The sequence below is a fragment of the Ambystoma mexicanum genome, chromosome 5p, assembly GCF_040938575.1.
Source record: "Ambystoma mexicanum isolate Mex_15411 chromosome 5p, UKY_AmexF1_1, whole genome shotgun sequence".
Classification (NCBI taxonomy): domain Eukaryota; kingdom Metazoa; phylum Chordata; class Amphibia; order Caudata; family Ambystomatidae; genus Ambystoma; species Ambystoma mexicanum.
Window position 1 is genome coordinate 1,202,115,348 of NC_090930.1, and position 27,439 is coordinate 1,202,142,786.

A 27,439-nucleotide genomic window follows, 5' to 3' on the forward strand; every position below is an offset into this window, starting at 1 on the left:
CTGTGGTTCTGCGTTTTTTGCTTTCGTTAGCCCACAAGGACCTACAAGTGGGTTCCATTAAAGGTTACCTGGCGGCACTGTCCATATTTAAGCGCTCGTCTGAGGAGTGTTCTTATTCCAAAATTCCTTTCATTTCTCAGTTTCTGAAAGGGCTCACTAATGTGTTCCACTGTCACCTTTCCAGGTGCCCGGTTGGGATTTGAACCTTGTTCTAAAATTCCTAATGGGTGCTCCATTTGAGCCTTTACATTCTTGTCCTTTGAGACTGTTAACCCTTAAAACTGTATTTTTAGTTGCGGTTACTTCCGCTCGCAGAGTGAGTGAGTTGCAGGCACTTTCTGTTAAGCCACCCTTCACGGTGTTTCATAAGGACAGGTTTGTCCTTAGAGTCCGTCCTTCGTTTCTTCCGAATGTTGTATCGGAATTTCATTTAAGCCAGAAGGTCATTCTTCCGGCATTCTATCCTATTCCGCATCCTGGTAAGGACAAGTAGAGGCTCCATAGGTTGGATCCTAGGAGAGCTTTAAGTTTCTACATTTCATGCATGTCCCGTGTCAGAGTGGATGATCAGCTCCTTATTGGTTACGCTGGAAGGCGTTTGGGACAAGCTGTTACTAAGCAGACTTTGTCTAGATGGATTATCTTGGCAATTTTTGAATGTTAACGCTTGGCGGGTAAGGCCCCTCCGGTAGGCTTACGGCCCATTCTACTAGGGGTATGGCTGCCTCTACTGCCCTGCAGAGGGGTGTTCCTATTCGTAACATCTGTGAAGCAGCCACTTGGGCTTTGGTCCATACTTTTGTTAGACACTACTCCCTAGATTATATCCATGGGCAGGATATGGCCTTTGGCAAGGCGGTCCTTTACTCTGCAATTTAATTGGGCATTCTAAATTTCTATATTCTAAATTCTTTTCCCTCCTCCATACGTTGGTACTGCTTTGGGAGTCTGTCATAGGTATGGAATACGTCAGAGGACCAAATCCCCTCGAAGAACAAGTTACTCTCTTACCTCGTAACGTTCTTTCGATGGTATGGTCCGACGACATATTCCATATCGCTCCCTCCCTACCTGCCCCGCTACAGAATTTCTTATGCGATTGCATCTTACGGTTCCGCAAGGCTTTCTGTGGTCATACTGCCAGACGATTGGTGCCCAACATTCTGGGGAAAAAACTACAACTGAGGCTACGGGCGTCGTGCGTCCTACTTATAACATCCGGTGACGTCGGCTCGATGGAGGACCGCGTATCGACATCATCGACGCAGGACGCAGACACCGAAAATGTTCAAAAGCAGCACAGCTGTGATGATTACCTGTTATAGATAAGGAATACGTCGTCGGACCATCCCATCGAAAGAACGTTACCAGGTAAGCGAGTAACTTGTTCTTCTTTCATCAGAGGCTTTGCGGGTCTGGATTGAAAAGGGCAAGGGTAACTCCCTCCTTGACGTCCTTTCAGATCTCACCGCCTTTTTCCTCCGTTTGAACTGCTGTATATTCAGTCTTGTTCAAAGTGTGCCCTTGTGCTCTGCCTTTTATCCCAGTGGGGAAGGGAAAGGGCAGTTAGGTGTGTAGTTGTCTGCAATTGCCTGACTCTGCCTGACCCTTGTGTTGGGTGGGACATGTCTGGTAAACGGCTCTGGTATTAGTCCGTTGTCGCTCACAGTGGGAGAAAGTGTCTGGGCAGGATGGGGAAAAGGTGTCATAAAGAAGGGGATACCACGTTTCACCCTTCAGTGTCCCACTTCCACTCCCCGAAGACCACCATGCAGGTGATCCTCCCGCATTGGTCCAACCCCATGAACTGGATGCAATGGCGATGGCCATTTCCTGGCCACCTGTCTGACCGATCCCCAGGGACTAGCGGGTGAAACACCTTCAGATTTCTCGCATGGCTCTTTGAAAGGAGGCAGTGCACTTTGGTTTTAGGCATTGCAGAAGGGGATCCCCTTTGTTGGCTGGCCTTCTGGCCGGGATGGAGAACATGACGGCAGGCAATCTTGGTCTCGCATGAGTGGTACTTGTGCCATCAAGTTCTTTCAGAGATCTTTGCCCTTTGGCTACCCCTCAAGTAGATCTTTTTGCCTACAGTTTGAAGAGGAATTGGAAACTGTTTTGCTCAAGACTATTTCCCCTGAGAGGAGCACCAAGAGATGCTTTTGTGTTGGGCTGGTATGTACCACTTCTTTGCATATTTCCACTGATTCCTGACATCCTTCCAATTCTTAGGAAGTTGAGGAGGTTCGGGACCGCTATGATCCTGATCGACTCAATAGGGCCAGGAGGAAATGGTTCCTGGACCTTCTGGTCAAGGCCACCTGGGAAGACATGTAGGTTTTGCTTTCGGCAAGAATAGCATCCAAGTCTTTGTATAGCTGCCGTCGGAAAAAGTTATGCAGCTGGTGCAGAATCTAACAACTATCCTTATTTTTAATTTTTTTTTTATTACTTGTGTATAGTCAAACAGAAAAATTGACTTTTACAACGTCTAGCGAATTCTGCCCAAGTTCAATGGATTGAAAGAGTTGGTCGTTGAGAGATCGTTGAGCAGATAAATGGAGGAGATGTCAGTCTTATGAAAACTGGGAACTTCATGGTGCTAGCACTTTCTTGAGTTTTGTATTGTATGCCCACTTGAGCTCTGCTCAGTTCGTGGAAGGCTGCAAGGAGTTGATCTTTTTGAAGGCCACTTCGAGTACCTTAGCTGTTGCGACTGACCATTTTGAGTTTTCCCCAGCGATCAAGCGGAACCACTAGGTTTCTTATTCAGCCATATCTAAGTCAGCCTATAGCGGAGTAAGAAATGCTGTACGTGCGTGTCTCAATTTAGGACAGTTGAAGAGCAAGTGTCGAACAGTTTCCGCTCGGTCTGGTTTCTCACAGAGTCTGCCACTGATCGTATTTGACTTCATTCTTATTGCTAGAATCTTCCAAGTATACACGAGATTTAGGCGAGCTCTTAAGGTTTTTTGTAGTTGTTTGTCTGGAAATTTCAAACAGTAAGGAAGGGGGGATTTTAGTTTGTTGAAAGTCGGCGGGAGATGTTTTAGCAGTTTGTTGGTTGTCGCTTTATCCCCGGTTCTGATCCAATCTCGACATTTCAATTTGAAAATGACTCTGTGTAGATTTCCTTTAAGGTCTTCTGGGATGCACGCCAAGTCGGTTAGTTTGATTTTCTGTTCCACTGCCCACTTATTTAATATTTTGCATTTGTTATTTTATTTTTATTTCTTTGTCGATAAACCTGTATATAGGGAGGCAGTCTTGGAGTAGAGTTTTCCTGTAGAGTTGGATGGAACGAAGCTGTACTATTGCCTCTAGGGACAGTAGACCGAGTTCTCATCTAAGGGCAGCTATCCGGACCGAATTCAGGAGGACTAGCACTGATCTCCACAGGTATCCTTCCAGTTTGGACCATATCGATGGCGGCATAGTAATCGTGGCGTCCATTCCGTACGTCAGAGTCGGTACCACTTTGCCCCTGTAGAAGTTGATTGCTGGTAATAGGGAGAACTTTCCGGATTTCCTGTCGATGATTCTCATTTGGGATGCCAGGTTTTTTGTTTTCTCCCATAGGATCTGCTGCATTTTTTGTTCCTTTAATGATCCATCAATTGTGACTCCGAGATATTTGAAGTTTGAGACCACTTCTATTTTGACGTTGTTTAGGGACCAACTTGCTTTGTTTTTATGTTTGTAGTTTTGTTTGCTCAAAATCTTGATTTTTGTCTTGGTGTTATTTGTCACAAGATTGTTTGTTTTCATGTATGTTTCCAGATTGTCTAGCTGACGCTGGAGGCCTATAGGCGCCTGATCTAATAAGATCATGTCATCCGCATAGAGAATGCGGGAGACCAGGGTATCGCCTATTTTTGGAGGGAATGCTCAAGTAGTTATCTCTGAATCTTTGTAGTCCCCCAAGAAGGCCACGAAAAGTGCAGGTGCCAGTGGGCATCCCTGCTTGACCCCTCGTTCTGATGTTATTTCGTTTGAGAGAAGACCTTGCCGGTTTAAGCGGACACGTAGAGATGTTTGCATATGTAGTGCAATTATTGGGTCCAGTACTTCCTCTGGGCATTTCCAGGCTTTTAGTTTGTTCCATAAAATGTGAGAGGAGCACAGCACAGTGCTGTGCAATGCAGCATGCACAGGAGGGGAGGGGGAATCACACAATAGGGAACACAACAGGAGAGGCACAAGTAGGCACACAACACAAAGGGAACACAAGGACACAGCGAGGCCTGAGAACGGGTTGGGGAGAGGGACCAAGTGGCACAGAAGAACCAGCACTAACCAACAGTAGAGTGGGAGCCTAGAGAGTGGGAGAGAGTTTGGTGGACACAGCAGTAACACAGTGATCAGCAGTACAAACAGTAGAGTAGGAACCTAGAGGGTGGGGGAGGCCTAGATAGCACAACGTTGACAGTGAGGAAGCACAGCAGACTCAGGAAACAGCAGAGCCTCACAAAAACATAAAGTTTGCCTAACCGCAAGAGGGGAAGCCTAAGGTTGGGCGAAGAGACAGAGCACGATAAACCAGGCGGTTAGGTAGAAGTACACTCAAGGCTGGGCTTTTGGTAGAAAGCAGTAGTGGCTGCTCCCCAGTCCCGCACCTTTCTTACCTTATGGTCGCTGGCTGCGAAGCATGTTTGACTTCTGGTGGCAACCCCTTTGTTGACAAACACCTGCGTCGCACAACACAGTGCCCTTCGCTTACGTGGGCTTACGTGGGCTTTGCTGCATAGGGTCCGATCCTCAGCTCTTAAAGGATTCGAAGCATGGACGTAGTGCACAAGCTACGTTAACAGCCAGCGTCTCCTGCGGTCCTGCGTCGCACTACACCGCCCTTGGCCTACACAGGCTTTTTAACCTGGAGTGGGGTGGGGAGATGGTCTTCTGTTTCTTGATCGACTGAGGGGTGTGTAAGGAACTCATGATGGCAACAGTAAAGGCAGACATCAGGGATCACAGTTCAAGGGTGTTTATTAAAATGTTTAGGTAGGTTGGATAAATGCCTAATCTAAACCAAAATCTAAGATGGAAGCAAGCTTCAACCATCAAATAATAATAAGGCCGTCCGAGTGGCGGCTTGTCAAAATAAAAGGGCCTATACTATAAAAACGTATTGCCAATCCTTAACCTAAATACAAAAAGAAATGTGGAATAATGTTCTTAAGAAAGAAAAAAGTATTCACGAATAATAAGTCAAGATGCAGTAGTCGGAGTCTCCCTTGCCCACATTTGAAGCACAGGAGAAGGTTAGATTCTAGAGCTTTCCCCAGCAACAGTTCCGCTCTCAGCAATCCGGGCCTTCGGTGGTTAAGTCTCTTTTCTACAAAAAGTATCTTGCCGCCATGGGCCTGATGTATTCAAAATAATAAACAAAAGTTATTTTCTGTTTGCACGTTGGGTGATGCCTTTCACCTTTGGAACCCCCTCTTATGGGCGCAAATCCATAGAAAGTTCCTCAATGATACCAGGACCTCTGATAGCTATGTTTTCTTGCTTTCGAGATCCTAACAGGTTCAAAGTATAAGAACAAAGTTTCAACAATCTCTTATGTGAAATTTACGAATCTTAATGTCCTTTTGAACAGTTCAATGTGGACATCCCTCGGCCAGGTTCACTCTTGTCAACACACTGTATAGGGGACTTTAGACTCCGCCCCTCTTTATCGGCATCCCTCTTTCGGGTTCACTCTTGTCAATCGTGCCTTTTTCATTCAACTCTTAAGATGCAGGATTCATTTCCCTTAGCTTCACAGTCATCTGTCGGTCAAAGACCTTCGACTGTACAGGGGATTTTAAAAGAACCCTGTATGACCACTTTGACCCTTTTCCTTGCCTTTCCCAAGGCCTTCTGGTACTGGTAGTTTTAACAATTGGGTAATGACCCAGAGTTTTCCTGAATGAGCACCCACGTGGTGCCTGACCCCTATTTTGCTGGTTTTCCCTCTTCTAACATCAATGTCTCTTTATGCTTTCACATTTCAATTAGCCGTTTGCTACTTTTCGATCAACAGTTTGGTTTCTTATCAACTCTTTCCCGCGACTCAACGGCTTGGATGAACCGCTTGGCTTTCTTTCTCTTTGTAGTCAAGTTTGGTACCACAGAGACAAGTGTCTCTCCCTAGCTTGGTTATCAGCGGAGGAGAGTCTTGTGTACCGTTGACATCTGCTGCAACACATGCTGGTTATTTTTCACGGTCTTACGATTCCTTCTGCTTAGGTTTCACTGGTATTGGTCTGAAAGGGCAAGGTCGCTTCTCTCCTTGTCTCCCTCTCAGTATGCCTCGTCTTTCTCCTCTTAAACTGCTTTGCTGAGTTAGCCCTCACGTTGTGCGGTCTGCCTTGGTTGTATTGCGCTTTTGTGCTCCACATTTTATTCCTGTGGGGAAGGGAAAGGGCTGTCAATGTTCACAATTGCTCTCCCTTGTTCAGGCTCGGACCACAGATCCCCCTCATTCGGGCACAGATCCCTTTTCCATATATCAGAATCGAAGACTTTCAAATATGGGGTTTTTCTTAAAACTGTTGCAGGACCACTTCGATTCACTTCACACAATTGTTCTCATCAATCTTCTACTTTCATTTCTCTTGGTGGGATACTTTACTGAGACTTTCAATTGTGCACAATCACTGTGCCGCACCACTCTGTCAAAGGTATTGTATCTTTTCTTCTCAAGTTCAAACATTCATCAGCAGTTGAGCTTTACTCACGTCTTTCATCACACGCGTTCAACAATGTTTGTTCCAGCGCTTGTTAAACAATGTTGCTGCTTACAACCTTGACTTCAACACAGACCGGTCCTCGATCGGTCTCCCCAACTCATCGGCTCTTGTTCTTTCTGGGGTTTCTTTGTTCTTGGAGCAAAGGACGATACCACGGTGGCGGCTGCTGCTCCTCCTCTCCACCTTGGTCAGCTATGCGAGAGGACCTTTGGTATTTCTGACACACACTGCAAGATTCTTCAGTCTGGTTTCCCGGCCTTAAGATTTCTGTTTTGAAGGATTCATGAAAGTGACGGCGTCTTGCCGAAAAGGTCAAGGGAAATTCCCTTCTTACGAACGCTTCTTGGTTTGTCGCCCTTCTCCCCTCATTCAGCTGACAACTCGAAACTGCTGTACCTTCGTGTGCTTTGCCTCGCTCAGTGTGTTCTCTCGTGCTCTGCTTTTTATCCATGTGGGGAAGTTTAATGCCAGTCAGGTGTAAGTGATTGTTAGTAATTGCCTGACCATGGTAATGTGACATGTCGGGTACACAGCTCGGGTGCGAGTCTGTTTTCTCTCAGAGCGGGCTGTCCTTGTGAAAGTGTTTGTGCAGGAAAAGGGTGAGGGGGTAGAGTTTCCATTTATCCTACCTGGTAGGATGGGGGTAAAGATGTTACAGGGAAGAGAGGGTTACCGTGTCTCACCATCAGGCGTCCCACTCCTATTCCCTGAAGATCACTCACCCAGGTGATCTTCCCGCACTGGTCCACCCCCAAAGTTTGGATCCAAAGGCGATGGCTGTGCCCCGCCCACCTGAGAGAGATCTGCGAGGACTAACGGGTGAGACACCTTTTGGTTACTCACACACTTCCCCTATCTGATGTAGTCGCATCTGTTTAATAGGGAAACCGGGAAAGGAAAGCGACGTTCCCTTGGTCTTGGTCTTTGCCTTTTCGGTGCTCCACAGTGGAACAGGGTTGCATATCTAAGAACCATCGCATGACTCGAGGGTTAGAGTCCTTTCGTTGGCTTATCCATACTAAAGGTGTGTGGTCTATGACAAGGATAAACTTCCTCCCCAAAAAGTAGTATCTTAGATGGGTGATTGCCCATTTGATGGCAAGGGCCTCTAACTCCAATACAGAGTAGTTATTTTCACGAGGGAAGAGTTTTTGGCCAGTGAATAGGATAGGGTTTTCTAATCCATCACAAATTTGTGATAAGACTGCTCCTAACCCTGTGAGAGAGGCATCAGATTGCAACACAACCTCCTTTGAAAAAGCTAACACCTTTAGGATTGGGTTCTGGCACAAGGTTTGTTTTAAGATGTTGTAGCATATGTCATCCTCATCAGTCCAATGAAGCTTCTGGGGTTCAGCGTTCTTTCATTTTTCGGTTAATCTAGCTGTTTTAGGAATGAACCTACAGTAATAACAAATCAATCCAAGAAACGCCCTGAGGTCTCTCTTAATCTTAGGCGTGGGGGTAACTAGGGCGGCTTTCACTTTTTCTCGCTTCACTGGGGCTGGGCACTGCCATTCCCTGTAAAGAAGCTGAGGTATTTCACGGCTGACTGGGCCATCTTACATTTAGATGGATTGGCAGTTAATCAGGCTTTTCTGAGGGTTCTCATGATGGTATAATGATGGATGAGCTGGTCTTCCCAAATCTTCCCAAGTCTTACTGTAAATGATTATGTTGTCAATATAAGCTCCACAGAAATCGGAATAGGGCTGCAATATCCTGTCCTTAAGCCGTCGGAAAGTGGCTGGGGCCCCATGCAGGCCAAAAGGGAGGACTTTAAACTGGAATAGACCCAGGGTGTTGAGAAAGATGTCTTTTCTTTATCAGGTCCATCTAGGGGGACCTGCCAATATCCCTTGGTCAGGTTTAGGGTCGATAGAGAGATGGCACTTCCGAGTTGATCTATTAACTCATCGATGCGCTGCATGGGATAGTCATCGAAGCCGGAGATGGCGTTAACCTGCCTGAAGTCTATGCAAAACCGCCAGTAATTATCCGGTTTGGTTACCAATAAAATAGGGGAGGACCATGGGCTGGAAGAAGTCTCGATAATTATTGCCTTCAGCAATGTTTTAACTTCCTCTACCACTATTTGTTTTCGGGCTCCTGTGGCAATGGAATCGATGATTTAAGTAACTAACTGCTCCAGTAGGCAGCAGTCGAATCAGGCACTCGTCCTCTAGGAGGTCAAGATCCAAGGCCGCTAGCCCACAGTCTCCCGGTCTCTCGGTATTCGTAACCAAGCTCCAATGTCAAGGATCTAGAAAGTTTAACCTTTACCTTCAGATTCAGCAAGGAGTACTGCAACCGGGCAGGTTCTGGGGATGGTATTCAGTCACCAATGCTTATGCAGACAGTCCTCTAGCTCCGATTCTCGTGATCACTGCTGATCACTTCCCTTCCACTTCCGCTCCGCTTCCGCAGTGGGAGAGATGTTTTATGGTAAAGTTATGCTCTCTCAGCAATGCAGGCTACGCCTCACTATGCGGCGCACAATGGGCTCGAAAATGCAAGGTAAAGCAGAACAGGGCAGACTGACCAGCCGACACCGCTGATCACTTCCCGTCCACGTCCACAAATATGATATATGATATTTTATTTATATCGTGCTCATACACAGGTGTTTCAGAGCACGACCAGGCGAAGGCAGGGGAATAGGGGCGAAGCAAAAACAACAATCTCACTAAAATAGATTAATAGGGTTTCCCAGAATGGTTAAGCATGCACATCCATGATCATCCGTTAAAGTGAAGAGCAGCCAAAGTCAAAGGTACGGGAATACAGTTGCAATTCCCAAATGGATCAGCCCGAAACCATGTGCATCGTCTTTACACTATGAGATAGTCAGCACGATTCCGAGGCCACGCACTAAATGATGAGAACTGATACTGGTAGTCACCATGCACCTCCACCAAACGGCACACTGCTGCGCGTCCGCTTTCTAGCAAGCCTTTGAAGGCTGCGGATGAAAGAAAGTATGGAAAGACTTCCTCTTTGAGTTTTCCAAAGAAAAATGCCAGTGCAGCTGGATGTTTTGTGAGCGTTATCTAATGCGTTTACCCCTTGTCAGTTTGTTGTTCCTTTGTGGGAATGTAACCTTGTTCTTACTCTCCTTAAGGCGGCTACGTTTGAGCCTTTACATTTGTGGTCTTTAAGATTGATAATTCTGACAGTAATTTGTCTGGTTGCCATCACTGCCGCTAGGCAAGTGTGTGAGCTCCAGGCTCTTAGCTAAGCCACCTTACCTTATTTTCACTACTTTGAAGGTGACTCTACGGGTCAGGACAACCTTTCTGCTTAAGTTCTCTTCAGAATACCATTTAGCCTAAAAGAACAATCTTTGTTTTCTTCTGTACACCTCATCCTCTTAAAATGGAGGAGCAGTTTCAGCGACGGGACCCAAAAAGGCTCTAAGCTATTATGTCTCTCAGACGAGGGACACCAGGAAAGATGACAAGCTCTTTGTGGGTTACGCTGGTGCCAATGGGGGCAGAGCTCTTACCAAGCAGACCCTGTCTAGGTGGATCATTTGTATCTTCGAGTGCTACAATTTTGCTGGGAACGAGGTTCCTGAGGGCTTAGGGGCTAATTCAACCAGTTGCCTATTGTCATCTTCTGCTCTGCAGAGGGGTGTCCTTGTGTTAATATCTGTCAAGCAGCTAGGTGCGCTTCTCTGTACACTCTTGTCAACCATTACTGCCTGGATTCGTTGTCATGTCAGGGCACTTGTTTTGGCCATGTGCCACTCCAGATTTTTCTGGTATAGTTGGCAGTTTCGTTCTCCTCTCTCGTCCACGTTTCTGTACTCCTTCGGAAGTCTATGTGAAATCACAAATCTGTGAGAGGGAGGAATCTATTAGAAGAAGAAATTACCTCTGTAAGGTTATTTTTGATTGGTTAGTCCTTTCTCCTGCAGATTCCTCATCGCCCTTTTAATCTGCCGCTCTTTGCAGATGGCTTGTACACCTGCTGGTCTGCAGTCCTTCACCTGCTGAGTATTGGGAACAAAGGCAAAACTGAGGTCATGTGGCTCAGCTGGCTCTATATGTACTGCTCTTGTCATGTCTGACGTCATGGTCTATGACCAGAGCTGGCACAGAGCAGTGGTGTGCCCCCTGGTGGCCGGACGTGTTTCTGAAGACAGCTAGCTCTGGATAACATTTATGTACATTTTATGTAAACTGTGTGGGAGGTAGAACTGATCCATCAGAAAGAACATTACCCAGAGGTAAGTGATGTGTTATTTTGCCACCTTCATCCAAAAATTACAAGGTCATATCTTTAGCGCTTCATAAATCTCCAGGCCTGTGTAAGAACCCCAGCTTCAGGGTCAGACTATTTTGCAAGTGGGGGCATCAACCTATGCCTTTTTATTATTTTTTCATAGATTGCAATTGCAGCAACTTTGAAGTTATGAAATTGAACTTGCACTTTCAATGGGATTCCAAAAAAGTGGATAGGATTAAAATAGACTTGGTAAAAATATATTTCAGTTCTGGGTAGATGACAGGGCAACCTTCATCAGTTTTATCAAACTTTCCCACTTCAAGCAATGTGTCTGATTGCAGTTTATCATGCATGTAGTGTTTTATTTCCCCTCTTAAAGAATTTCATGCACCACAAATGTCTGCCTGTTTGGGGAAGTGAAGGGGATTTACTAAGTAAATGGATGACTAGAATACAAACAAATGTTTCTATTAGTAGGAATCCCCTCTCACCTAAACTTAGGTGAATACAAGTTCATGGCTCTGTATGGCACGCTGCTCCTTTTATTACTAAGAAGGGGATTTGCTCTACAAAATACCATACTTAAGTCATCAGACATATTTTTTCTAAATACCTCTAGATAAAAGGTGAAGACGTGTTCATTTGAACATGTGCAACATTCACATCTTTCACAAAGCCCAAATGCTCACGTAAATACTTCTATCTGAAATGTACTAGCAGTGTGTGCACTGTCAATCTGTTTGTTATTGGACTTTTTAGGTCATTTTGAGCTCTATGATAAAGGAGTGTGAACAGAAGTTGGAAAACAAGACCGTCCAAGAACCACCAGGGTAGGTTTTCCAATTTGAATGTGGTTTCTATGACTTTCCTGATTTACAATGTGTATAGTGCATGGATCACTGCTGACCGAATGGATACATTTTCCTCTACAGATTTCATATATTTGAAATGATCCCAACTGCCAAGCAGAGACCACTGCAAGCAATTTTAATCTCACATCCTTGGGAGTGTCACCTATGGTACCATGCTGGAGTGCCGACACGCACACCAGCAAACAGAAGTTACTGTATAACTAGAATGTGTCTCACTGCTGTGCAGTTCGCTCTGTTCTTTTTTTTTTTCTTTCTCCCCACAGCACAGGTATCAGAACCCAGGAATGGAAATAACATAATCGTTTACAACAGTTACACAGTACAACTATCATTTGAAACAGCCCAGCTAATGTCAAAATAAGAATCACATAACCCCTGTTTCTGGGAGTACCTCACAACAACCAGAACTGAAAGGTCTTTCACAGTATAACTTCAAAAGCAGGATGGTCAAGGAATAGAATGTTTAAAATGGCCCATTGTAAACGGTCTCTTGTGATCATAGATGGTCATGTAATGAGTTTGCTTTTTCCACTTCAGGGATAGACACTCCCAGTAGAGTCATTCGTCCGGAGCACCAATGAAAAACGTAGTACTCCCGGTTTTGTTCTTCTAAACGCTACCAGTCCAGGAACATAACAGTGTTTTATTTTATTTATTTTAATTCTTGAATACGCGCCAAATCGCCCATAGGCCTCAGAGTGCACAAATAAAACAGACCAGGACAAGAACAAGGACAGTGAAACATTGATGACTAAATAAGTGAAGCCCAAAGAAAAAAGGTTTTCAAGTTCTTTTTGAAAACAACAAGGGACGTGGATGTTTTCATATTCAGTGGAATAGGGTTTCAGGTGGCAGGGGCCAAAACATCAAAGATTGTTTTTCCAAATTTGGCCAGGCGAAATCTGGGCTGGCTAAGTTTGGCCTTGTCGAGAGACCTAATCGCTCGTGAAGGCACATAGCGCTTGATGCCTTCTGACAGGTAGACATGTGCAGCAAGGGTAAGGCATTTGAAGGTAAGTGTCAGAATCTTAAAGGCAACACAATGCTTAACTGGCTACCAGAGCAGATTTCTTGGCTTCAGTGATAGAGTGCCATCTGGAAATGCCCAATACTGCTCTCATCGGACCATTTTGTGTAACCTGAAGAGCTGCAACATTGGACTGAGCCTTGTAAGCGAGAAGACTGTTACAATAGTCCAGCCTCGAGTTGAACAAGACAGAGGCTAGGATAGACACATTGTCAACAGAGAAAAAGGGGCGAAGATATCCTAGCTGTTTATGGATCAGACCACAAAAGGCTCTGGTCTTGGCTACATGCTTGCTCATAGGGAGCTCGGAATCAAGTGTGATGCCAAGTGTTTTAACGGTCTTAGCCACAGGGATGACGTATTCGCAACGGAAAAGTTGGCATATTCCAGGGATAGGTTTTTCAACATATGATTGGTGGCAGTAATGAGAATTTCCGTCTTATCTGCCTTGAGAGCCATGGAGTTCGCCTTTATCCAACAGTGAATGGTAGAGAAGATGGAATTAATGGCATTGGCATCCTCAGCATATGTGTCTGATAGTTCAAGGATGACCTGGGTGTCATCAGCGTAATTAGTGTACCGAAAACCCAGGTCATTAAGCATCAGGAGAAATGGAACAATATAATTGTTGAACAGCGTGGGTGAAAGTGATGAGCCCTGAGCAACACCCCGTGTGAGGAGAGTAGGGGAGGAACAGGCATCGTGGATAGCAACTCTGGAATTACAAGGACCCAAAAAGGAAACAAGCCATTGTGTAGCGACGCTAGAGCAGCCCACCAGTGATTGCAACTTGGCTGCAGCTAGCTCATGGTCGACCAAGTCGAAAGCGGCTGACAGATCGAGTAGCATAAGTAGTGCTGGGTGACCTCGATCGATGATGGCCGACAAGTTGGACTTCAGGTCGATCATGGCGGTCTCGGTGCCATGTCGAGCACAGAAACCTGATTGACGTTGCCCTAAAAAGGAGTTGTCCTCGATGAATCTCTGCAGCTGGAGATATGCTATCCAATCAATAACCTTAAAGAGAAAGAGGACGTTAGTAATAGGTTGGTAATGCTTGGGCTGAAGGGGGTCAAGATAGTTCTTTTTAAGAAGGGGAGTAACCCATGCCTCTTTCAGGTCCATTGGAACCTGACCCCCCGAGAATGACTGGTTGATAAGTTTAGTGACCCACGGGCCGATGGTTTAATGTATTTTGTCTCTTGCAGAGATTATATTAACAATTTGGTTCGAATTATTTGGATTACGTATGTATAGCTCTCTGTTCTGGAGCTGTGGAGAAGGGTGTCATTGGGTCTTATTACATTTATAACCTGTGTGCCAGCAGAATCAAAACCTAGTTTGATATTTTTTTTCTGGGGATGATTAACCTGTTTTTCAGAATTGAAACGCCGGTCTTCTCACACCTCCTCACTGCTTGTTAAAGGACTGTTTCCGATGTCTGGTTCAGACTTCGCCAACAACTCATGTAGATTTACTGGCGTGCCTCCGTGGCCACCCATGTGACGTACGATAAGTCACTGATGTTTTTTGGAAGCAGCGTGTGGTGCCATTGTTCTTCTAGTGTCGGGGAAACTGAGTTGACACCTGAACTGGAGTGTGTTGTTTTTTTTAATACACAAGGGGGAGGGGGTACTTGGTCCCTTTTACATTCATTCTGCATCAGAAGAACGATGAAATTGATATTCTGTGAATAAAGAAACCTATGTTGAAGGACATAACCCAGCTGAGAACACTGATGCACAAACCTTTTACAAAATGCTAGTAGACTGGAAAATCACCTGAAACTGTACTGAACAGAATGAACATGGCAAAGCTTATGGCAACTTTGGACCTTAAACAGATTTCTTAAAAAATTGATGTCAGGGTAACCATAGAGGGAACATTTTAAAATAAAATATCAGATATAGCAGATATATAATACGTTAGTACTGAGGACAAGAACCATTTTCTGTTACTTGAGGACAAGAACCATTTTCTGTTACTTTTCATGACCCTTGGAGCGATACATGACAAAAGGCTGCTCCAGTCCTGCAGATATTGCCAAGGGCAATGAGAATATACATGCTCTTAGTTTATGATCAATGCTATGCTTCTGATCATTGCAGACTTGCTAGCTTTGCATTCATATAATGCTACAGAGGTGTAGAAGTGGTGTCATCCCTTCCATATAGGAAATGCAAGAGGGTAGATTTAGTGGCAAAGTTGTTTGCATCTGGTTCTTTGGCTTTAAGGACAGGCAATGCACTCAGTAATTTGGACATGTGCTATTCAATAAAAATGAGAAAAACAGTAGAGCATCTACCTAATAAGACTGACACATTTAAGCAGGTTGTAACCTATGGATAGGAGTCGACAAAGCGCATAATACAGTTGGAATCCTATTGATACAGAGAATAGATTTGGGGGTCATCTAAACAGCCAGGAGGAAAGATGCATAGCTCTGTTTATTTATTTGTCCCCAAATGTAGAGACAATGCTGTTAGGAAGCACATTTGAAGATGAATTGTTTTGCTGATAAGTATGTTGGAACATACATTCAAGCACTCAAAACAAACCCGTCTATCGTCGGATATACAATATAAAATATAAAATGTTATTTACAATTCATCCCCTCCCTACTTTCTCCCTGGTCCCCATTACTCCACTCTGCCCCTGTACACCAGAGGCAGATTTGCATTGCATCACATACAATAATCTGTAGTAGAGCATTCTGTGTAAGTTCTTTTTTCCCCAGGTCACCTCTTAGATCTTAGTATGGGCTAAGCACATGTTCGATGCACTTTCCTTGGGCTGTAAGACATAATTTGTTGCTTGTCTGAGTTACTCTACCCCTCCAATGTTTAGCCCTGTTTCACACACACTTCTCCCAAATCGTCATAGCTATTCTCAGTGATTGTAAACTAGTGCCTCTTGCTCCATACGACAGTCCCTTTCACTTGTCCAGCGTGCCGTAAACAGCAGTTTCCACAAAGCCCTATTTAAGTGCCCAATTTCTTCAAAACAACAGCCATGCCACAGTTTTGTATACACAGTGAATCTGGTCCCACCCATGCTCCCAACAGCATTCAATATGTTTTTCTTTAAAATGAGTTATTTCCTGAATTATTCCGCTTGCTTATCCCTTGCCAGAACCTCTTTGGACACTCCCAGATTACATTGAAGGAGGCATCACTTGTCACAGCCTCTCCGGGAGACTAAGGTCGACCTGTGTCCCCATTCTGGACAAACAAACCTGAGACTAGCATTTCCTGGGGAGAGTTTCAAATTGTGTTAATGTCAGTATTGTACAAATAGATATCTCAGAGGGTACAGTAAAGCTTCCTTCAAGTTTGCCATCACCAACTAGTCCATGTCTTCAGCCTCCCACATCTTTCTTAGCTTCTGTAGGGGATTAGGCTTATCAGCAGTTTGTTGATAAGATAGGCATAACCTGTAGTTGAGCTTTGATTATGTTGGGCTTCTTTTTTTTGTATTGCATGCAGTAAAAAAAAAAAAGTTGTACTTTTAAAACAGGATGTGTCTCTAGCGCACATACTACTAGTTCCGTATTGTAAATGTGAAGCTATTCCTGTGCCTTCCTCCAAGGAGGCCATAGTGCCTCCCTGAATGAGATCTCGAAGCTCCATATGTTTCACACCAACCAGGTTGTGAACCCATTTACAAATCAGGTTTTCCATTTCATTGGTAGTTACATTTTGTAATGGATTCCTTCACACATATTCCTTATCTTTCATATTCTATCTGAAGAGCCAGCTGTCTTCAGAATTATTTGGGGGCTGTTATATCTGGACCCACCGTGCCACATGTCCTCAATTCCTTTGTTCCAAGCACTCGGTATGCTTCTAATGGATTGTGTCCTCTCACGGATTCCTCCTTTTAGGATTCCTCATTCTGCGGCAGCATCACACTTTCAGAAACATTTTCTCCACAATGGGGTGGCCTCCGCGTCAAGAGTTCCTCGACACTCATCGGCCTCTGGTCAAGACATGACGGCAATACAAATAGCCGGCTCTGCGCCCCGTGACCTCAGTTCCCTTTTTTTTGCATGCTCAGCACACAACAATCGAAACACGTCATACCACAGAAAAGCAAAATATTTCTGAAGTACTCCAAAAATTAGATGAAGCTGTAAGGATTGCGACAGTAAAATGTCTGTCACCGATTCTCAGATGCTATGCTTGTGGTGTCTCAGCGTCAGTCATGAAATGGTTTGTCTATCCATAAAGCTGAAGGCCTTGAAGGAGAGGCTTTCAAAGTTGAAGCTTGGGCGATCTTCCACAAAGCCTCCTCAAAGGTACGTCCTTCTGATGAAAGAGGTTGAGTCGACTGAGCAACTTTCTGAAAAAAGAAAGTCAAGATAACACAAGATCTCACTCAGTGATTCCCATTACTTCTTCTTCAAAGAAAAAGAGGCAAAGAAGACGCTAGTCATCGGAATCCTTGCCGGAAAGACTGGTAAGGTTTCAGTCTAAATCCTATTCTGCAGAGAAGTGTGGACAGTTTAGACTGAAAATGCTGGATGTGTTAGAAAAAGCAGCCCCATCAACTTCTTCATAGTCTAAGGTAAAAGAAAAAGTGGCAGAGCCCACTGCCTGAAGCAGAGCCTGCAGGGTCTCAACTAAAGGCTCATCGAGTAGCCAGAGCAGACCTCTGAAGGCCCCGCCATCGAGAACAGCTGTGTCCATATCAACACTTTCCCTGAAAGTGATCTATACCAGCCAGACCCCCATACACACTCCAGTGCTGTATACAGGGCAGTCATGGGAAAGGTCTTGTATGCTTTAGGGCGGTGCCCCCGACCAACATGGTCACAGAATATGGCCTTACTGATATTCTGGATAAGGGCTCAGTAAAAGAACCCATTTTACCTTTCCATGCAGCTTTAAAAGACCCTCTTATGGAGCTTTGGCAAAAGCCCTGCTCTGCACCAGCAGTAAGAGGATACCTATCTAAAAGGTTCAGGCCTCTATCTTCCGACCCCGATTTTCTAACAACTTGCCCAAGCCCTGAGAGCCTAGTGGTCCAGGCTGCAACATAAGGGGCCAAATCGCCTGCCTATTCATCCTTGCCCCCAGATAGGGATATTAAGAAGATAGATGCCTTGATAAAAAAAGATCTTCAGGGAGCATGGCCCTTAAAGTGATCAACTCCTCCTGTGCCTTGACCAAATAAATCCACACTCTGTGGGCGGTCATAGAAAAAGCCACAGAAGGCATCCCAGAAGGGTAAAAAAGGCATAGCTTCCTAAATATTATTGCAGAGCGTGGAAGGAAGCGATATGCCAGGCTCTGCAATCTGGCACTGCTGATTGTCTGGTTTAGAGCAATGGGCACCAGTTCGGTGGTGAGACTGTTCTCATGGCTGAGAAAATCTGTTTTTTGCGCCTCACATTCAAGTCAGATTACTGGATTTACCCTTTGACGGCCCTAGCCTCTTTGGCTCAAAAGCGGAATACAGCCTAGAGAAGCTGCAATCTTCTGAGCGACTGAAAAGGAGAGGGAACCCACTGCCCCCATGATTGAGTCCCACCACCCAGGGAGGATTGAGGAGGCTGCCCTCGCAGACACCCAGGATGAATCAAAGGAGGATGCCCTGGTAAACACCCAGCGCAGCCCTGCAGATAACGTGCGTATGCTGCCTTTTTACGCATGTAATTATGGCAAATATGGAGGATTTCATTTCTGCCGTGTACGCTTTGATATTTTTTTTTCCATAACATTTTATTGGCATATTCAAGAGCATTACATTAATCATAACAGCAGCTATGGTGAAGCGTACAATAGTATGTGAAAGCAGCAAAGTTTGCCGGGTGAGCCGGAGTGAGGGGCCTCAAAATGCTGGAAGAAGCATTATTGTCCATGGTCCATCCTGTCCTCGGATGCCAAGTGGGATACACGGGATGTGGCCTCATGGGTCGCTATGGCTTTGATTTATTCATTAAAAAAACATGCTTTCCACCACTAGATGGTACTGTAGTGTTTATTTTGTCAGCAGCATAGCCTTTCTTACACATGATGGTGAATTTCCAACTGAAAGACCAAATCTGTGACAGCAGAGCGAGCAACACAAGAAAGCATGCACCCTTTTAAAATGTGTTCATACCCATAACGTCTAATAGCTTTATATGCCAAAAAGTAAAGTTTGCTTTGATGTCCTTAGTGGAATATTCTTTAATAACCATACATAACACGCTGGACGTTTGTGACGAATCTCCAAACCTAAGTGAGTTTATGGCACAACTTATTTTTTGGGGTGTTTTTAAAGCGCTGAAAATTAAGTGGGTAAATCCAGGATGTTTTGCTTTTTGCATCTTCTAGTTTTCCATGCAGGATGTGGAAAATAAAAGGTACAGTGATATTATTTTGGCACGAAATTATGCTATAAGGATTTACATGTTATGATGCTTTACTATGCAAGTAAACTCTATAGGACAGTATTATTGTAGGTTAAAGTTTTGTTCCAAGTAAAGCGCGGAAGAAGGTGGCCATGCCCAAATTGAAAGAGCGGGTTAAAATCCCAGTTTAGCTGTTTAGCGTAAGTGTGTGATGCTGGGCAAATAATGTAATCTCACCCTGACTTCAATTGCAAAAATTGGAGTGCTTATAAGTTTACACCCTTACAAAAGGAAAGTTTTAATAAGTGTATGGACACATTGGTGTATACTGGTGTTGACTCCAGTACTGCTTCATAAAATGGCAATATTGCTGCACTGGCCCTCCCCATTCTTGTAACACTGGATTTTAAAGGCAGACATAGTGTCACCAGCCAGTCAGTGCACCAAAGATTCTAGTATAGCGGACTGTGGTAGAACCAACATTACATTTTCTCCCCTGTTGCTCCCAGCCACTGAAAGTGCTTCGGCCGTCCAGAGTACTGCCCCACACTCTGCAATGCCCTGTTATGCTAGGATATTGAGTCTTTTATTGCAGACCATCTGCCATTTTCACACTTTCTAGGACCTTCAGGTTCTGCAAGAAGTGGGTGTTTCAAACTCAAGTTAACTGATTGTAACATTGAAGCTGCACTAGAATATTATTATTACAATGAGTAATGAAGTTAGATGCCCTTACACAAGTAAGTTTGCCATTCCTCCACAGTCTCTGAAGTTAGTGCCTCTCCCAACATTTTAAGGGTTAGCCCCAGCCTACATTTTAGCCTAGGTGCACCCCTGGATGTGCGCACTTGCATTTTGATAAGCACGGAGGTGAGGGAAGTCTTTCCCCCAAACTGGCTGTGTTAAACTTTTACTGTGTGTGCTCAGAAAAATGTACTTGAACAAACACAGTAAAACTTTAAAGCTGTTACTTTCAAGAAAGTCTTCCATCACCTCTCTGCATATTGCGCTTTAAAATATACTATTCAATAGTTGTTCCCCACACCAGACCATAGGGGGAGTTGGGTAGAACAGTGGGGACAGAGCCTCCAAGTTTGCCCTGCCTATTTTCTGAAGTGGCCCCTCCCATCACGACTTAATTCCCCCCTCCTGCCTCCGAAATGTAGGTTTTGTTGTGCCCCTGCATGGGAGAGAGGTCAGGTAGGTTGGCTTACTCTCTCAAGCCACCAGCAACCCCCACCTCTCCTCTCAAAGTGTTGAAGTAAAGGGACGGGAGCCAACACATCTGCAATTATTCATTTACTTGCTGCCTGTTGTAAACCTGCTCTGTAATGTATAATTTATAAGTTATGCTGGCTGCAGTAAGACGTGCGCTTGCTGTTGGGCTATACCACTAGGGATGGGCCATTACCCCATGCAGAGATGAACTGTTCCATTAGCCTGAACTGAATATATTTGCCAATAACACATGCAGGGAGGCCATGTGCCACTGGCACATGCAGAAAAGAGATGCTCAGTTAGCATACGCAGAGAGGAGATGTGCTGCTGCATGTGTATGGAGGCTATGCCAATAACAGGTCGAAAGGGAGTATGTGTTCTTACATAGCGCTTTTAGCCAAATTCCTTCAGCTTTTAAGCACTGTGGTAACAGTTATTATCCCATTTCGAATGGTACTTGATTTATTATAGCAGAACAGAATGCCAGGGGAGCACTGTTGGGCATTGTTGTGGGGGCTGGCGAGGACATGTTCAAGTCAGGCTGAATAAGGAAAGGGGAGGGGGAAAATCGGGTACATCTGGCCCAAGTACATTTTGTCAATTTCCAGCACTGATAGTAACTTGTGTGAACGGTCATTCTTCATTATTGCATTTCTTGTAAGAAAGAAGCGACTTCTCTGCGGTCTTCCCTTTGCACCACACTGTAAGTGACTCCAATCAAGCAATCCCACTAAGTCAGTGCCTTGTCTGGGATGCCCAAGGGAAGCCCTTATTTATATATTTTTATGGCAAGTTATAATCTGGATGATGAACCCTTGTATAACACCCCTCTCTTAGAATCCCCCTGACCCCACTGAGCCAATAAGTAGATTTGTTTTGCAAATTTAAAAGGTTTATTTGAAAAATTAAACAATATATCACACTTTTATAATAAATTAATAATTGATATCAGACTTATGAATATAATGTTGATCAACAATGGGTAATCTGACACTAGCACACCTCTTTACAATCAATGAGGAGTTGGTATAGGATGGATAAGGCAGCGAAAATACTTTTATGGTTTCAAGGGAAAAGCAATGAGGAATGAAATGCAGTACAGAAATAACTTGATATGATTTTAGCAAAAGATAATATAATCACTTTTTCTCTGGCAATTCACCTCCCCCCCTATGCAATGTAAGAAATGGAAGGAGGAGCACACAGTTCTCAGGAATGCAATCAAATACAATACGAAATTCAGTTCCCCCCCCCAGCAAGCTTAGAGGAAAACAGGTAGAAGTTTGAAACACAGGCCCCAAAATGCTTTGAATGTGATGACAATGAAGTGAGAAATGTGCTAAAAATGCTTTTAATTCCCTCTAGAGGTTCAGGGTGGGTGATATCTAGTTTATATCAGTTCAGGCTCACTTTAGCAATGCTCTATGAGTAACTAGCAGGTTAAAACGAATTTTAGCAAAGGAACGCAAGGAGCTGCTGATTTTTACACATGGCTGAAATTGTGCAAAATGTCAAATCGCGGCAAATTTAATCGCGTGCGTCGAGCGTAATTAAGGAGGCCCTATAAGGAGTAGCAAGTTGGTTCCAGGTTCGTTGAAAAGCCTAGAATCTTAGCTTTAAGATAAAAGTTAAATGTCGCTCCTAGCACAAACAGTTCCGGAGATACGGCCGATTTAGTCAAGGTAGTTTTTTCGGATTTGAAATTTTAAAGCTCAGAATGACAGATGACAGTTTTCAGTTTTAAAGATGACAGAATGACACGATTCTAGGAGGCAGTTCTAATAGGCTAAAATAGTTTGGATTAGATTATTTTAAACTAAGAGATTGGTTTTGGCACAGTGAGTACTCACACTATAGTTTTGAAATAAGCCGTCAAGGTCTGGTCACGTTGGACGGGACTTCCGGCGGGTGGTTCTGAAGTCCCGGCTATCTGGGTCAGCTCTGCTCTCTGGGTCTGTCAAGCACTGGTTCTGCTCACAACGGTCTGGTTTGTGGTTCTCTCTGGTTCCGGATACAGCACTGCTTTCTGGATACTGCTACAGGTTCTCGCAAAAGTTCTTGGCAAAAAATTCAAACAGCTCGCCCGGCTGTTGAATAGTTTGGTTGGTTTTGAGGCCTGCTGAAGAGGATTCAGCTTGAGGATTCAGGCCTCTCTGCTACAAATTCTGGAGTTAATTTCTGCTACAGGTTCTGGAGATTGATGGATTTGAAGTCTGGATCTCTGGATGTGAAGTCTGAAGTCTCCCGGCAAAGCGTCCCGCAAGAAAGTGGAAAGTGAATGTCCCCACCTGTCCTGCACTGTCTGCTTTTATGTGTTGAGAACGTGGGTGTTTGCGTGGCATAACTGAGCCTACCCCTCTCTACTTGTCATTGGCCCAATTCTCCCCTCTCCCATGATTGGGGGAAGGAAATGGATTGTCATCATGATGAGGTCTGTTTATGGGTCAGAGGATCCTCCCCTGGTCAATTTGCCCACAAATCTATATTTGATTCAAATACATATTTCCCAGATACACAAGTGGTTGACATTACATGTACATATTACAGATGAATTAAGACAGGTCTCTGTTCAAGCCCCATGTTCCTGCGAGCTGGGATTCAGAAATGACAACATTTTGCGCGTTTTGGTCGGTTTACCAATATCGGACATTTACCAAAAATTATACAAATGAGCGCAAGGAGTATGGACATTAATTGATGAAGTGTCAGATTTTTAACATGCAGACATTTGGAGTAAGACCCTATTTTCTGCTAGCAACTCCCCAGAATACACCACAGGGTCCTAACACCTCTTAAAATGTGCACGGAAAAATCCCAAGAATAGTGATATTATTTATATAATTTTGACCAGTCCGCACTGTGAGTTATCTATCTTTTTAAAATTATGCCCAGGTCAAAAAGAGGTGTGGCTTCCCACATCACATGGTGGAATAACTGGTTTATCCACTTCCCCCAAGCTCAGCTTGCTAGCAGAGGCACTGCCCCTCCCAGTTTCTCCCAAGAGGAAGCCATTTACGACCCCCCCAATATAACATTTGCCTGAGTCCAGGACAGGGCTTTGTTCAACTTCCTGCGGTCCCCAGGTGCTCCTCCCCTAACCCAATCAGAGAGGTGCCATCTCCTTTTTCCAGGGGCAGCAGGATGCAGCTAGGCCTGGGAAGAGTGGCTGAGCAGGTTTCTCCTGTCGGGGGTAGTTGTCAGGCAGAATTCAATTTCTTTGTCAAGCTTCAGCTAAATGTCCTGTTTGTTCCCAGTTTAAATCAAACTTACAATTTTTACACATGCAGCTAGAATGCTGATTCTAAGTTCAAAACCATGACATTTAACAGTTGCAAAGTATGTGACACTCAAAAGTAGGTCACTCATTTAATTTAAACATTTCAATTTTAGTGGTTTTAAATCCAATCTCAATTAAGCTGCTGACATCCACAGCTCAGCCAGTTTTGTTATAAACATTGTTTTGGGCTCTTCATCTTCCCAGATTTTGTATGCACACAACACTTCATTCTGCCAGATGTCTGCTGGTGATCAGTAAGATTTTTGAATATCCTGCAATGTTCGAAATAGGCACTTTGAGCTTGCATTCAGGAAATCAAAGGTTATTTTAAGGCGCTTTTGGTCTAACAACACTGTTATTTTCCCTTTGACACCACCTTTCACCCCTGGCGCTTCCGGTCCATCATGCTGGCACTGGTGGATGGCAGGTTAGACAACCATTTTGGTGTGCTCACAACCACACGGTTTTCCTGGTTCTGGGATGGAATGATGGGCGGCGACAGCTCATCCCCACATCCACCCAGTCTATTGATTTAGTTTTGTTCTGGGATAGAATGATGGGCGGCCACAGCTCATCCCCACATCTACCCCGTCTAATAATTCAACATGGGTCAAAACCCTTGACAAACCCCCCACCCCCCCGACTGCACTTTGAATTTGAGTCGAAAGGGAGTCGGGTGCAAAGAATGTTTTGATCCACACGCTGGTATGTCCGCATCATCTTCTCCCAATTCTGTAGATGGCACAGTTCTACCTCTTTTCCTCCATCCCGTTGGATCGATCGGTTCTCCTCACCGGTCCTGATGGGAATATTGGGCGCTACCCCGGGCCCCTCGGATCTTTGCTCCCGGTCCCCACGTCACCTTCCGTGGTCAGTCTCCATGGTTTCATCTCTCCTAGGATGATAAAGCAAAGCGGCAATACACATTCCTAGACATTTTTCCACCACTATTAATGGTGTGGCGAACATATACATTTTAGAAATCAGAAGATATGAACATATACATTTTCTTTTTTTAAATTAGGAGACAAGAACATATATATTCAAGAATCACAGAATTTTATATGCTATATGTGGAATATATTAGGGTTGGAACTGAATTACTCTGGAGCGGCCCCCTCTGGGATTCCAGTGGATTCCTCCAGTTGTTGCAGTGTGCGCCTGGGATGGCAACACTTCAGCTGATAAATATGGACCGACTTATCTTCCCCTTCCGCCAAATGACCTTTGTGGATGCGGATTTTGTAGGCAACCGGGGAGATCTTGTCTATAATTTCAAAGGGTCCCTTCCATGTAGGCAAACATTTTCGCTGTTTGGCCTGGTTCCTTTGGAAATTGTATAGATAGACCCGGTCTCCCACATCATATTCCTTCCTGGTGGTTTTCAAATCATAGTGCGTTTTCATACTCTCAGCTGATCTTTCTAGATTCCGCTGAGCATAGGCAAAAGCATGTTGGAGGTGTTTCCTTAAATTCTCCACATACTCATGAGTTGTGGAGGCATTTATCAGTGTCTGCTCTTGGGTCCTGTAGAGCAAATGCTGGGGAAGCACCATCTTGCGCCTGGTCATCAACTCAAATGATGACATTTTAGTTGCAGATGAAGGGGTAGATCTGATGGCCATTAGGACCAGAGGTAGTCGGATATCCCAACTTGGCCCAGAATCTGCCACCAACTTTTTTAATATGCTCACAATGGTTCGCTTGTATCTTTCTACTGCTCCAGAAGAAGCTGGCCGGTAAGCAATATGTAGCTTCCTTTTGACCCCCAGTATCTCCCACATCTTTGTCATTACCTCGCTGGTGAAATGGCTACCTCCGTCTGACTCAATCCTTTGAGGTAGACCAAAACGGGAAAAGATGTGGTTAATCGTCAGGGCAGCTGCTGTTTCTGCCTTGCAGTTTGGGGCCGGGAGACATTCCACCCACTTGGTAAACAAGCATGTAACGGTCAACATGTACTTGTTTCCTCTAGACGAGCGAATTACAGGGCCTACAAAGTTGATTTGCAAATCTGACCATGGCAGTGTCATCCCCCTCTTTTGGAGAGGCGCACGGTGTGTGAGGGATGATGGCTGAAATTGTGCACACACAAGAAGTATTGGTCGAGGTCCTGCCCCATGTGTGGCCAGTATGCAACCTCTCTTAAGATTTCCAGTGTTGTGTGAAACCCGTATCCGTTAGGGGAAAGTTTCAGGGTCCTCAATTTGTTGGTAAAACTTACCAATTATTGGATCCCCCTTCTGAGCTGTAATCAAATCAGCATCAGGGGTCTCCTTACTCCATTGTGCAGTTGAAAGATCATTGTGAGCATTTTTCTGGGACCTGGTGATAGCGGTGACCTGGATTTCCCCCACCAGGGACTCTATTTCTATTAGATCCCCTTGGATGGCCCCAGTTTTGGCCATCTGATCAGCTAAGTCATTTCCAGTTTTGTCTGGTCCCTCTACTTTGGAATGACCCTTGATCTTTTTCCAGTAGATGGTCATCCCACTCGATGTGACCAGATCATCAATATTTTGGATTAACTTCCCATGTTTCAGGGGTTTGTTGTTAGCACATAACATGCCTCTGGTTTTCCAATTAACCAGGTGCTCCACGAACCCGTTCCGTACATAATCCAAATCTGTGATTATGACCAGTGTCAGACTTCTTACTTCTCCGCAGAGGCAGCACAAACGCGGCTATAACACCTCCCTCCCCGTCGGGTCTTGGTACCTGGGAGCAAGTAACGCAGGCCGCCTTGACCCTTGGGGGAAAGAGGGTTAGGGTCCGATGGTTGGATGGGTAGAGGTTGTTTGGGAACACCGGAAAGAGGGAGAGGAAGAAGTTATGGATGGGGATGGGGAAGATCAGGGTAATATGCTCCTCAGCTCCGGCTCCAGTATCTGGAGTTCTCTGCCCTTGTGCTTTTGCATTCACTGGCACTCTCTTGCTCATACCAGACGAAATGGGCCTTTGTACTGGAGCCCCAGACCAGTTACTATGTTCAATTCACATTCAACAATACACTCAGATGCCAGATGATGTTGGGCTTTTGTACTGGAGCCCTCTACCAGTTTCTGGACCTTAAGTTCTACCGCTATCCACCCATTACTTCATGGAGGGAAGCTGTGTCTGCATTACATCATACAGAATTATACATTCAATGCCCAGTTTCTAAACATGCCCTACAGTAACAATGGAAATTGCACTTAGCTTCGGCACTGCCGTGTAGTCTTCTGGTCTTTTCGGGCTGCTAGACCCCTATGACGTTCTGTACCTCACAAGCACTGCAAGAGGCAAGACATAAGTCAGAACGAAAGCGTACATATGAGCAGAGTCGCTGTTAGGGATTAATAGTTCAGAATTGCACTTCTGCTCGGGTGTCTTTTCAGTCTAAACACATATAGGAAGCATGCTTCATCTAGGAACACAATCGCGTGTTAATGGTGTTTCATGCTGGGTTATTGGACGGAGCGCCATGCATTCCCTAACCGCCTCGGGCGCGGTTCCAGTTCGGAAATTCAAGCGTGACTCCCGCTAATGAACTGTCTCTCTAGAATGCTGCCGGAACGTGCGCGCTTTGCTTGGCACTTATCTGATTAGTCACGCGGGGCCTGGGGTGGCTAACAGGCGGCGGGGAGCCCCGCGTAGGCGTGCCGTCAGGAGCTCAGGCTCTGCACGTCCTTCCTCTCTGCTGGCCGGAATTGCAAGCGTGGGACTTCGGGCGTGGCTCGCGCATGCGCATTCGCGCGGGCGTGG

General features: G+C 44.9%; 1 protein-coding gene across 8 annotated transcripts in view; it reads left to right on the plus strand.

The window, feature by feature from the left end:
- RELCH (RAB11 binding and LisH domain, coiled-coil and HEAT repeat containing) overlaps window positions 1-27,439 on the plus strand; it is a 1,825,259-nt gene that overhangs the window by 1,749,899 nt on the left and 47,921 nt on the right. For all 8 annotated transcript variants that reach the window (XM_069613666.1, XM_069613665.1, XM_069613669.1 and 5 more), the window contains one exon: window positions 11,724-11,794. In XM_069613666.1, coding sequence (XP_069469767.1) covers window positions 11,724-11,794 — 71 coding nt within the window. The remainder of the gene's footprint in view (window positions 1-11,723; window positions 11,795-27,439) is intronic.